The sequence below is a fragment of the Arctopsyche grandis genome, chromosome 11 (assembly GCF_051622035.1).
Source record: "Arctopsyche grandis isolate Sample6627 chromosome 11, ASM5162203v2, whole genome shotgun sequence".
Classification (NCBI taxonomy): domain Eukaryota; kingdom Metazoa; phylum Arthropoda; class Insecta; order Trichoptera; family Hydropsychidae; genus Arctopsyche; species Arctopsyche grandis.
The window spans coordinates 26415636-26429211 of NC_135365.1; the positions used below are offsets into that span (position 1 = coordinate 26415636).

The window sequence follows — 13576 nt, forward strand, 5'->3', positions numbered from 1 at the left end:
AGCTTGCTTGGCCCACTCTTGTTCTCTATATATATAAATGACATACCTATTCCAAAAAACTGTCACATAGACCTATATGCAGATGATACAGCTTGCTTCACAAGTAGCAAAAAACCAGACACTATTCTTAAAAATCTTGAATTTGCAATTAAAACAATGACTGAACACTTCACTAAGTGGAAAATTCAAATTAATCAAACCAAAACAGACGCCATATTCTTTAGTGTTAGAAAGCATAAGCCAAGTTCAGATCTGAAAATCCCCTCTGGAGAAAGTCTGAAATGGCAGTCAGTAATAAAATATTTAGGAGTAACGTTTGATAAAAGAATGAGATGGGCACCTCATTGAGGCAGCGAAATGCAAGGCGATGCGGGGTATATCCTCAATATATCCAATATTTAATCGCCATAGTTCTTTATCAACACTAAATAAAATAACATTATATCGCGCGCTCATATTACCATTATTAACCTATGCTTCACCTGTATGGAATAACGCCTCGAATACTAACCTTTCCAAGCTCCAAGTAATACAAAATAAATCCCTAAAAATAATTTATAATACACCCATATATACTAACCTGAAAAAACTGCATGCCATATATAATATTCCGTTTGTTACAGACATTACTAACAAACTAACCAGTAGATTCTATGACAGAATCACTAATAACCATACTAACACACTTGTGAAGAGTCTCGGTGATTACAACAAAATGTCTATACCCTTCAGGTATAAACACAGATTACCTAAACACAATCTGCTTTAGGTCATCGACTTTAGAGAGTCTTTAATTAATGTTATGTATTAGATGTATTATGAACATTTATAAGGATTGTAAATAGGTTTTTGAGCTCTTTTTCCTATTATGATTTAGATTAACATTAGAATAATATAATACTGTGATTACTAACCAAATTAAATTAAAATTTTAAAATAGAAAATGATCAGTAGATCAGTAGCTATTAAAATAGGTATAAGATGTATTGTGAACATAATTTCGTAATAATAAAAAGCATTTAAAAATCAAAAAAAATGTTATCAAAATATTAAAATAAAATAATTATATTACACATACAAAAAGTAAAATCAATAAATAAGTCGTAAAAAAAATAAATACTATACATAAAAACAGTGAACACTATAGGCAATATACAACATAATTTTTGTCCCATAAACTAATTACACCAGGTAATATCGACATTGCACTTTCCTTGAAACCACATATACATCAATCGATTGGCGGGAGACAACTTCTCCAAGCTCTCATGATCAACTCCTCCATCTTGGACCTGCATAAAGACCAACCTAATTAGTATATACATCTATTAAGGAAGATTCCAACAACCAACAACTATCAATTACCATAGGCGGAGGATACACTCGTCGGCAATCGTTCCGATTGAGATGTTCATTGACGGCTCGTGCCAAATTTTGCCGCGTACCCATCGTCAAGCAGTGGCGACAAGTAGTGCAGACATCTTCGCAGCTTCCGCGACACTCACTCGTACAAGCATCAGCCCATACCATTATATTCTTATCCGACACTCGCATTTGGGTCTCGCCGGCGTTTCTAAAAAATCAAAATGATCTCAATATACATACCTATACAAAGGTCATGTACTATATTAATGTTTTGTATCATTCTCAATACCTATCTGCGAAAGTTGGTGTTTTTGTATATTTACCAACACCGACTAGAGAAAGAATGCTGTATAGTACTTGTTCGTATAGTAGTTGGTTCGGTGGATAGTGTGCTGAGCTTAAATTCGGAGACATATTCGCCTCTAGGGCGTATAAGTTCAGGTCTTCGTCAATCACAAAGTCGAATCGCATCATTTCAAAGAAATTATTACCGCTTCTGTAGTTCTTTAACTAAAAAAATAATAATTATATATATAATATCGCTATTCTGTGTGTCTGTGTATCTGAGATAACGCTCGCCGTACTATAATATTCGTTTCGATTCGACATATGTACATATGTAAGTCACCGGTCTCCGTGACGAGCCAGAATGTTAAATTACAGAAAACACAAATATCGGAAGGCAACGATCGAAAAAAAAGGGTGCATGGTAAACGGTACATACTCACTTAATTTGCGCGAGCAGGGTACAACAGGAACAAGAGGAACAGGCTTTTCCTCCCGTATTCTGCGCGCGCAAATTAATACGGGAGGAAAAGCCTGTTCCTCTTGTTCCTGTTGTATCCTGCCCGCGCAAATTAAGTGAGTATGTACGTGAGTATGTACCGTTTACCATGCACCCTTTTTTTCGATCTTTGCCTTCCGATATTTGTGTTTTCTGTAATTTAACATTCTGGCTCGTTACGTAGACCCGTAAGTCACAGCTAAACCTCTGCCAAAACTTATATACGAATACAATAACAAAAGAAAAAAACTTATATATATATATATATATATATGTGGGATTTTATGTGTGTGAGCGAATTATGTAATGGGTAATGTTAAGGAGTGATGTACAAACAGTGGTACACATGAGTGTACACTGTTTGTGAGTTGGCAGAAGTGTGACGCCAACTGACGGTGAGTAGTCGAACCGTTGGCCGGGCGGCCGCCGGTGGTGCGTACGCGCACGTGTTTATACTCAATGGTATAATAAACGTACATTGATGGACCAACATCGTCTTTGATTATCTCTCCCGCAATCCTCCCTATATCTTTGGATCCTACAAATGGTTCCGGGATAGGGATTAAGATTGCGAGAGAGGAGAAGACGCCGGCAATCTGACAGATGGCGGCCATTCGTGTTCGAGAATATTCCACGGGTGTTCCGGAGAAATTGGAGTCGGCGGCTATCATCATAACATAGTGGCGGACGTGTGCTACGAGGACCCTGATGACTGTGATGACCAACGACTACCAAGATGACAAGGACATCGACGATGACATCAGCCGCGACGGAGTATGACGCGTCAGCGTCGAGGACGGAGCGTGACGTCACAAGCCGCGCGCAATTTGACATCGCCGCGACGATGACAGATGACGAGACGAGCTTACAGACGACCATCAGCTGAGAATCATAGTGTGATTGTGTGTGTGTTTGAATGTGTTGTTCATTGCGAATATAGTGAAGGTAAACGCGTTTTGTTGGCGGTGCAGAGGCGCGTCGAATTCCAAGGCTGACGATCCACGGTGGTCTATCACGACGGCTTGTTGGCACGGTCACTCTTCTATAGGTTTCAACAGACGGTTGGACCTGACGGTACCTGAGGGTTTGGAGAGGGGATCGGTGTCAAGGGTCGGTGGTGCCACGTGTGAGGTGACGCTGAAGAACGAAGAAACGCTAATGTATAGCTGCGAACCACGAATATTTTTATTGTTTACGACGAAATATGTTATTTTTAATGCTGATAAACTATTTTTATTTTAAATGAATAAATAATGAAAGATGAAACATTACAAAGAATGAAAGATGAAACATTACAAAGAATGAAAGATGAAACACTACAAAGAATGAAAGATGATTTGTGTTTTCTTCAATTATTACATATCACCTGTTCTATTGTTTATGTACTACTGTAAATCCGAGACGTATTTATGTCAGGTATGGCCGAATGTGGGATTTTATGTGTGTGAGCGAATTATGTAATGGGTAATGTTAAGGAGTGATGTACAAACAGTGGTACACATGAGTGTACACTGTTTGTGAGTTGGCAGAAGTGTGACGCCAACTGACGGTGAGTAGTCGAACCGTTGGCCGGGCGGCCGCCGGTGGTGCGTACGCGCACGTGTTTATACTCAATGGTATAATAAACGTACATTGATGGACCAACATCGTCTTTGATTATCTCTCCCGCAATCCTCCCTATATCTTTGGATCCTACATATATATATATATATATATATATATATATATATATATATATATATATATATATATATATATATATATATATATATATATATATATATATATATATATATATATATATATATATATATATATATATATATATATATATATATATATATATATATATATATATATATATATATATATATATATATATATATATATATATATATATATATATATATATATATATATATATATATATATATATATATATATATATATATATATATATATATATATATATATATATATATATATATATATATATATATATATATATATATATATATATATATATATATATATATATATATATATATATATATATATATATATATATATATATATATATATATATATTATTTTTATTATTTTTATTATTTTTATTTTACATATATACCAGGAAGGCCTTACAGGTAAATCCCAATGCGCCTTCCTGGCCAATTACAAATACAAATGCAGCATTTTTATTATAAGTCGTTGAATTGCGAGACACTGAAAAAACTCGCAAATTAACGAGACATCTATGAATTGTACATACATTTTTATTGTACATCAATCAAATTTCAAATAATGGTGACATAGTAGGTAGGAAGGATTTTTAGCCAATTTTTTTTTCCGGGAACCGTTTCAACAATGAAATCAGAGAAAATTGGCAAACTCTGATAGGAAACGATCAACCTGGAGTCACAAGTCCAGGTCTGACCAACAGCATACTCTGAAAAATTCATTTTCATTCAGGGATTGAACCCGGCACCTTCTTGACGGTAAGCAGAAGCTTAACGTCCGAGCTATGCTGCTGGCTATATATATATATATATATATATATATATATATATATATATATATATATATATATATATATATATATATATATACATATACATATACATATACATATACATATACATATACATATACATATACATATACATATACATATACATATACATGTACATGTACATGTACATGTACATGTACATATATATATATATATATATATATATATATATATATATATATATATATATATATATATATATATATATATATATATATATATATATATATATATATCTAATCTATAATTTGGAAAGAGACTTTGTATGTATCCTTGGTCGTCGTTTTCGTCGTTTTCGTCGTCGTCGTCCGTAGATCGGTGACGTCATCGAACACGTGATTCGATTTTTTTTTTTTCGATCCATGGGCGCCGATTTGTTTTTTTCGTTTCAATGGATTCACCCCCGCGGGGGCGCAAGGCGAGTAGCTTCATGGGGCCCCGCCAGGGGCGCCACAAGGGGCGCAGCCCCGTGGGGCCCCAGCCTCATGGGGCGCAGCCCCATGGGGCTCAAAAGGGGGCGCCACAAGGGGCGCAGCCCCGTGGGGCCCCGTGGGGCCCCGAAGGGGGCCCGGGGGGCCCAGCCTCATGGGGCGCAGCCCCATGGGGCTCAAAAGGGGGCGCCACAAGGGACGCAGCCCCGTGGGGCCCCGAAGGGGGCCCGGGGGGCCCAGCCTCATGGGGCGCAGCCCCATGGGGCTCAAAAGGGGGCGCCACAAGGGGCGCAGCCCCGTGGGGCCCCAGGGGGGCGCAGCCCCATGGGGCTCAAAAGGGGGCGCCACATGGGGCTCAAAAGGGGGCGCCACAAGGGGCGCAGCCCCGTGGGGCCCCGAAGGGGGCCCGGGGGGCCCAGCCTCATGGGGCGCAAGCCCTAATAGGCATTAACTAAGGGGGGCGAAGCCCTAGACGGCAATTAATCATGGGGGCGCGGAGGGGCGAAGCCCTAAAAGGCAACTGATCATGGGGGCGAAGCCTTAGACGGCATTTAATCATGGGGGCGCGGAGGGGCGAAGCCCTAAAAGGCATTAACTAAGGGGGGCGAAGCCCTAAACGGCAATTAATCTTGGGGGCGCGGGGGGCGAAGCCCTAAAAGGCATTAACTAGGGGGGGCGAAGCCCTAGACGGCATTTAATCATGGGGGTGCGGAGGGGCGAAGCCCTAAAAGGCATTAACTAAGGGGGGCGAAGCCCGAAACGGCAATTAATCTTGGGGGCGCGGGGGGCGAAGCCCTAAAAGGCATTAACTAAGGGGGGCGAAGCCCTAGACGGCTTTGAATCATGGGGGCGCGGAGGGGCGAAGCCCTAAAAGGCAACTGATCATGGGGGCGAAGCCCTAAACGGCAATTGCTCATGGGGCGTGGAGGGGCGAAGCCCTAGAAGGCAAAGGCTCAGGGGGGTGCCGAGGGCGAAGCCCTAGAAGGCAAAAAAAAAATTTGATTTTTTTTTTTGGTTTTTTTAAATTTTTTTTTTGATTTTTTTTTTATTTTTTTTTGATTTTTTTTTTTTTATTTTTTTTTAATTTTTTTTTTTATTTTTTTTTTAAATTTTAAATTTTTTTTTTTTTTTTAATTAAATTAGCTTAGTCATGTTTAAGCGGTTTATATTATAAACACTGAGCGAAGCCGGGTAATACAGCTAGTATATATATATACTCTTTCATACTGTAGCGTATGCTAAAAGGAGCCGCCGTTATAATTGGTTTCAAGGATTATCTCCAGGCTTAAGTGCAAGTTGGCTAAACAATGAGAGACCCCCGAATGCACTTAGCGGCGATGGCGGCACTCGGTCGCATTCCGGTGGAGTTCTTAGAACTGACAACGCCAAAGCGTGGGACTGCACATCCGAGTACGTTGACTAAACAATGGGGAAGTAACCGGACGTCGAAGATGCCCTGAGCGACATGTCCTTTATAAGGAAGTACTTAGACCATATCAAGACATTCTGGACGGAGCACTGGCGGTGCGTGTATCTCCTTAATCACCAATAAAAGCTGTGAAGTGACTTTGGCCTTTTACTTGGTTCCTCCACCCACCCCTACGCAACAATACCAATGTTTCCGCTTGGCAGAGAATTTACCGCCATCTATCGAAAATTTATTTAATTTATTAATATTTTTTTCTATCCGTGTCTTATATTGTTTATATATAAGTAGGTAGTTTTTACCTTTTTTTTCATATTAAACAATTAAATATAGATATTAAATTTAATATATTTAAAAGGTATTTGAAAAAAATTCGACCGCGTGGGGATTGAACATATGATCGATGACACATTTCTTTTAATTTTTTTTTATTTAATAACTTAATATGCCAACACCCATTCAATGATATGTCATCGGTAGAGACACGTATTTTGGGCATTTTGCTATTAATGCATTTTGCTAGCAATATATCCGGCGTGAATTAACTTTTTATATTCTCTATTAATTGTCTAAAAATTGCTGATATCCTTCCAAACATTTCGCCTCTGTTAATACATTAAACAATGGCAGGTTTCTAAAAAACAAAACTGTTTCTTTAACATTATTAGATTGTGAACCTGCCACAGATGGATTGAATAGTTTACTCAATGTTTGGAGGAATAGATTTGTCTCATTTAGTCTTGAGTGCGAGTCTAGTTTTAAGACGCTTTTTTGAGCAGCCTTTTGGATACACAGCTCCAACTGTCTTCTTTTGTTTACAGTAGTAGACAAAAGCAGCTGCTTGGTTTCGACAGGAATAACACCGTCTATGGTAAACTGCAAGCTCTGTTTTATCCCCTCAATTTCTTCACATAATAAATGGGTAAAGGGATAGGAAGACCCTTCTAAATTGTCTATTAATTTTATAAATTTTATGCAAATTTCACTTTTGTTTGTTATTTTAGCATCTATTCGCATATTTTACGAATTTAGCATCTATTCCGAATTTTAGCATCAATTAAGCATTAATAGCAAAATGCTCAAAATACGTGTCTCTAGTCATCGGGTTCAGTATATAAATAGAAACGACTGCTGCATATTTTCAGATGGGGACTTACTTATACCTTACTTCTCAAGAGACGAGGAACATTGATATATAATTGAATTATTAATATATAATTTAGTGAAAATATTAATATATAATAAAAAATTCTTACGGCTGAAATTATCAACGGTTCATGTTTCAAAAAAACTTGGGCCAAAAATTCGTCAACTTGCTTCCAAATAACAGACGGATCCTTTCCCTAAAACAGAAACAACTCTATTACACGCATTAATCCAATCAAATCGACAAATCAACACAACAACACTTACTTGACTTCTGACATAATGATCAAAGGAATCCCTCATCCCGTAACCCATAGCTGTATAAAGAGAGGCCAACGACGGAACTTCCCAAGTCGGCAAATAATCATCACCTATCACGTACTTGTCAATATCCGACGGATCGAATGGATAATACTTCGACGGACAATATCTGAAGTATATATTATATATTGTCTTTATAAATAAATGTTATAATATATTATAATAACTATTGAATAAATGTATAGTATATAATAGTATAGCATTACATGGTAAAAAATGATTTTTGTAACTACAGGATGTATTGAAACAATATTTTTGGAAAATTTATATGGCAAATGGACGAAACCACTTCATAACTTAGATTCCTACTCCGTTCAACTAAACCCTTTAATGATCCTCATGTACTTAACCCTTTGAGTGCTGACATTTTTTCTGTTGAAAGCCCGCCGGGTTGAAAATTTCGCCAACATTTCCAACTAGAATTATTTAGAAATCCAATAGGAAGCAGGTATAAAATTGTAGCTAATCCAAACAAACCCTAGATCACTACCGCCGAAGATTACTAGTTTTGTAAAGGTGTGTCTAGACTCTCTATTATATCTTGCAACAATATTAATGTATGAATGTATTTTTCCAGAACTAGTTCCATCTTCTTCATTGTTGTTAAAATGTAATGCTCACAATCTAAATGCCAAGCTACAATCTAAAATACTCAGCAGTTAGGGATTTCCATCGGGAAATTCTGCTATGGTTATAAATTCAGAAATTCCTGTGTAAACCAGTCTTTATAAACATTGACACGAATTACACGACCCATGTTCAGTGCATTTTTTTTTCAATGCTACCTGGAAAGGCTTAGCGGGTAGTATTCTTGTTTATTTTTTATATACTCAAAATACAACGCCTATCGGCGCATTTCAGACTCATGGACTCGTTGGCAAAACGCTGATCGGCCTTTTATCAGCATTCAAAGGGTTAAATTACTTTATTTTATATACATTTTCCTACTCCGCTCAACAAAACACTATAATGATCCTAATGTACTTAAATTACTTTATTTTTCCCTTGTAAGGTCTCACCTTGAATTTGCCTCAATTATTTGGTCACCTTTTTATATATCCCATATTAATTGTATTGAAAGAGTCCAACTAAAATTTTTCAAATCCTTACTCTACCATTTTCCTATCTATGCCCATACTACTGTTTCCGTCATTTTAAAACTCCTATCCTTTAACAATTTTTCTGTCAGGCGACGACTAACTGATGCTACATTCCCTTTTAAGCTTCTAAATGGTTTCCTTGATTGTCCCGATTTACTGAGTAAGGTTGGTTTCAGGATCCCAGTTAGGTATTCTAGAAACGTTGCCCTCTTTTCACTTAATCCTTTCAAAACCAATTCCCTAAAATATTCCTATCTACAGCATGTTTAACGGAGAGCTGAATGACGTTGATCTATTCGGTATTTCCTTGCATTAATTCAGGACTGCTATCAGGAGAGTCTTGATTAATTGATCCATTTCTATTTCTATTATATAATCTTTATCCAATATTATATCACTTTATGTTTAGATATGCACTGTTCTATTTAGTGATGTTTTAGTTTTAATTATTTTCTTTATCATCTGTGTGTCTCTATTATTATTATCATTTTATGTAATTTGTAAAAATCTACATATATGTAATTGGGTTCAGATGTTATTTTGTTATATTTATACATTTCTACATCTGTTGTCTGTTGATTTTTCAATAAATAAATAAATAAAGGTTGAAACAAACCTAAAGAGAACATCCCCTTTGTATATATAAACCCTAAGAGGATCGACAGAAGTCAATATAGTATATACACCGATGTCGAATTTGTGACCGTCGACTAGGAAAGGATTCTTCATATACTCCTGAACAAAGTTGCCTTGAGTTTCCAAATTAATCTCGGATACGTTCTTCAATTGAACACCTCGATGTTGGTTATCTTTGACTACGAACAACGCTTCTGGTTTCGATTTCGCGTACTTTTTAAATTCCTCACTGTCCTCGGGTATTTTGAAGGCTTTCGGTATGAACTTTGAGCCGGACGTTGCAAAGTCCACTTTATTTGTTATGTATCCCGTTCCGGGAAAGTGGTTGACTAGTTGGTGCCGTTTCAACTTCTTCATCTGAGGTTGCAACACTCGAAATGGATAGTCGTGGGACCATAATAGGTCCCAGTCGGAATCGTTCGTTCCGTGCTCTAGGCCGAGTCTGTTCAGGGTTAAATGTACGTGCTTCATTATGCCTGTTTTGCTTTCCACATCCGAGTGCTGGCTGTATACCCAGTAAGCGGGTGTTCTTTCTGCTGGTTTGTCTTGGCTTTGGTAGACGTTTGCACCGATGATTGCGCTTACGACTATGGCGTAGGAAACGATGATCGTATGCAGGAACAGTTTGGATTGTTCTCCAGAAGGCTTCTCTACATTTTTCTCTGGTGGTTTAGATTCTGAATCCTGAAATCAGTTGTAAATTATATATTTAAAAGTATACATAAGAATAACACTTAAAATTTCTACTAATATTGTATATTTATATGTTAGGAATGTTTGTTGATATTGATTTTTAAATGTTTTTTATTATTACTAAATTTTACAATTTAATTTAATTTGGTTAGTAATCATAGTATTATATTATTCTAATGTTAATCTACAGCATAATAGGAAAAAGAGCTCAAAAACCTATTTACAATCCTTGTAGGAATGTAATTATTATTTGGTGTAAATGTTTATAAGTAAAAGTTCGAATTGTTATTTATATCGTTGGCATACAATATTTAATAATATATAGTAAAAAAAAATTAATCGGATCTACATACAAGTAGTATACTAAATCACATACATTTATTTATTTATTTATTTATTTGGAAAATTTACAGTTTATTAAGTTACATAGATTGATAGTAAAAAAATATAATTATGTTAAGTAAACCATTAATAATTTTCACATATAGGTAAAAAAAAGAAAAGCTCAAACATTTAAAATAAGAAAAGAGTAGGAAAATAAAGCACATGGAAATAAGGAACATGGAAAGTACACAGAATAAAATATAGCAATGTAATAAAAATAAGATAAATTGTAAAACGTAAATAGAATTCGCAATTGATGAGTACGTAGTGATAGACGTGTAGATATCCAGAAGCATAAATATCAGCAGTTATGTGTATATGAATATAAATATACACATACATACTTGCATCCATAGAAGCGATACGGAATTACCGAGCAAACCATCACTCGTGATACCAATTGAGTTAAAATAAAATTAATAAAGCGAATTATATAGTTTTTTGGCAAGTATTTGTTCATAATATAATAATAAACAATGATTTAGATGACAATTGACGATAGAATTGAAAATAAAGTGCGTTTAGAAATATAAGAAAGAACCAATAATTAATAATGAAAACAAAAACCATAATATATGGGCAGAATTGATAGAGTGCGTAAAGATAGACGTATAAGCCTACATGCGTAGGTAAGCATAGACATATGTATACAAATGAACATGCATCAATAATTATAAACAAAGATATAGAACTATTGTTCAAATAATAATCATTGATGGTAGTAAATGAATCTGAACATATATTAACAAAGTGAAATATGGAATTAACCAGTTTATATTCTTTAACAATAATATTAATATTAAGACAATAATCAATAATAGAAGTGAAACTATAGTTATAAATAGAGCAAAAAGTACGGAAGAAATTACAGTAAAAAATGTAATTGCATGTACAAGTATATGTAATTATAAATGAAGATATAGAATCAATTATCAAACAACAATTATTGATGATAGCAATTGAATTGAAATAAGTATTAGTAAAATAAAATATGGAATTAGTTAGTGTATATTCTTTGATAATAATATTTATATTCAAATAATTATTATTAATAAAAGTGAAAATATAGTAAAAAATATGGTGGAAAATACAGTAAAAAATAAAGTAAGAAATGTAGATATAAAATATAGAGAAGAGAATAACAGAAATGATAGTTTGTGTAAATTATAGGTATTGATAGTATCAATTGTAGAAAATTAAATATTGACTATGTATCAACATCTTTTGAAGTAAAACCAGTCAACCGGTGTAAAATGTGGAAAATAACCAATGACTTACATATACATATTCTAAAATATACACTGACTCACCTTGAGTTTTATTGCTAAATTTAAATACGAAATAAACAATTAAAAGTGGAATCTTTCGATCAGTATCAAAGTGTGTAAGTAAAGAGATGAATTACCGTCATGTTGATTGTTGATTGTTGATTGTTGAGTGATAAGAAAGCAAGTTGGTCAAGAAGATGACATATTAACCGAGATGAGAGGTATGCGAGTGCCGAGTGATGATGAGCCGGCTCAACTTTCTCCCGCAACTGTTCTTTGGCCTAAACGCCATCATTCGATGAAAATGTTTTTTTTTTCATTTTCGCTTATTAGAATCTAATCAGTGTCATTTTAAATCATTACTCGAATCTAGGGGTCCCAAATATTTGTAAAATCAATTATTCGAATATCGAATATATTATTTTTATTTTATTTCTTATTTTTTTTTACATAGATATATACCAGGAAGGCCTGACAGTTAGACTTCAATGAAGGTAAACAGGTAGACCTTCCTAGACAATTAATTACTAACATTGTAGTGTAGGAATCTAGCACAACTTGTGCTAATACGAATCAAAACCAGTGATCACATCATCGATCCTGTACAAACATGCATAACTCAAGGGCAACGACCCCTTCGACCATTACAGAAGAAAGAGTTCATCGCTCGATCGTAAAACGAACAGTGATGTCATCAGGCAACCGCGACACGATGTCCTGAAAAGTCGTAAACGCGTGGCAGTCATTAACGCGAGGCAGACGCACGCATTCTCAAACGAACGACGTCCTGACGCTGACCCCATAAAGGTCTGTTCACACCTATCCAGCACGACCCGTATCCTGCAGGTGTAATGCAAGTGCGGATAGTATTATTTGGTACATTTGGCGCATGCGCATTTACGCATTCATGCGCGTCCATATAGAATGTACCAAAGAATACTATCCGCACTTGCATGACACCTGCAGGATACGGGTCGTGCTGGATAGGTATGAACAGACCTTAAACCACACGTGTACCGAGCACGTTCCTCAAAAATAGGTCAACACATGTTCCCAACACACGTGTCCTGGAAACGAAGACAAAGCATTTGCGCGCGGCACGCTCCAACCCAAAACGTATATAAAGCAACGCAGCAGCTCACAACACCGGAGTGAACCTCTAGAGTTCAACCAGATCACTTCTCCGAAGCTCAACCTCTTCGTACATATAATAACCATTGTAACAATTGAACAAAAATAAACGATCCTCTTACAAACAAAAACGGTTTTTGCTTAGACCGGGACACGGTCAACACATCTGTCCCGCGTACTAAAGTAGCATTTTTATTACAAAAATCGCTGTATTTTGAGAGGCTGAAGAACACGAAATTAACAATTAATTGATCCATTGAGACATCTATGGACTTAGACTTGTACATACATTTTACAGGGTGACCGTGAAAAAGTCGAAAAT

The 13576-nt window shown here is 35.9% G+C and overlaps 1 protein-coding gene across 1 annotated transcript; it reads right to left on the reverse strand.

Annotated features, from left to right (window-relative positions):
- Window positions 1–1021: 1021 nt before the first annotated feature.
- On the reverse strand, window positions 1022–12384 carry TTLL15 (tubulin tyrosine ligase-like 15). Its single transcript, XM_077441741.1, has 7 exons — window positions 12261–12384; window positions 9759–10462; window positions 7989–8151; window positions 7832–7918; window positions 1655–1875; window positions 1366–1573; window positions 1022–1292 (listed from the first exon to the last, which is right to left on the reverse strand). The coding sequence occupies exons 1-7, from the start codon at window positions 12264–12266 to the stop codon at window positions 1179–1181; spliced, it is 1503 nt and encodes a 500-aa protein (XP_077297867.1). The 5' UTR covers window positions 12267–12384; the 3' UTR covers window positions 1022–1178.
- Window positions 12385–13576: the final 1192 nt, after the last annotated feature.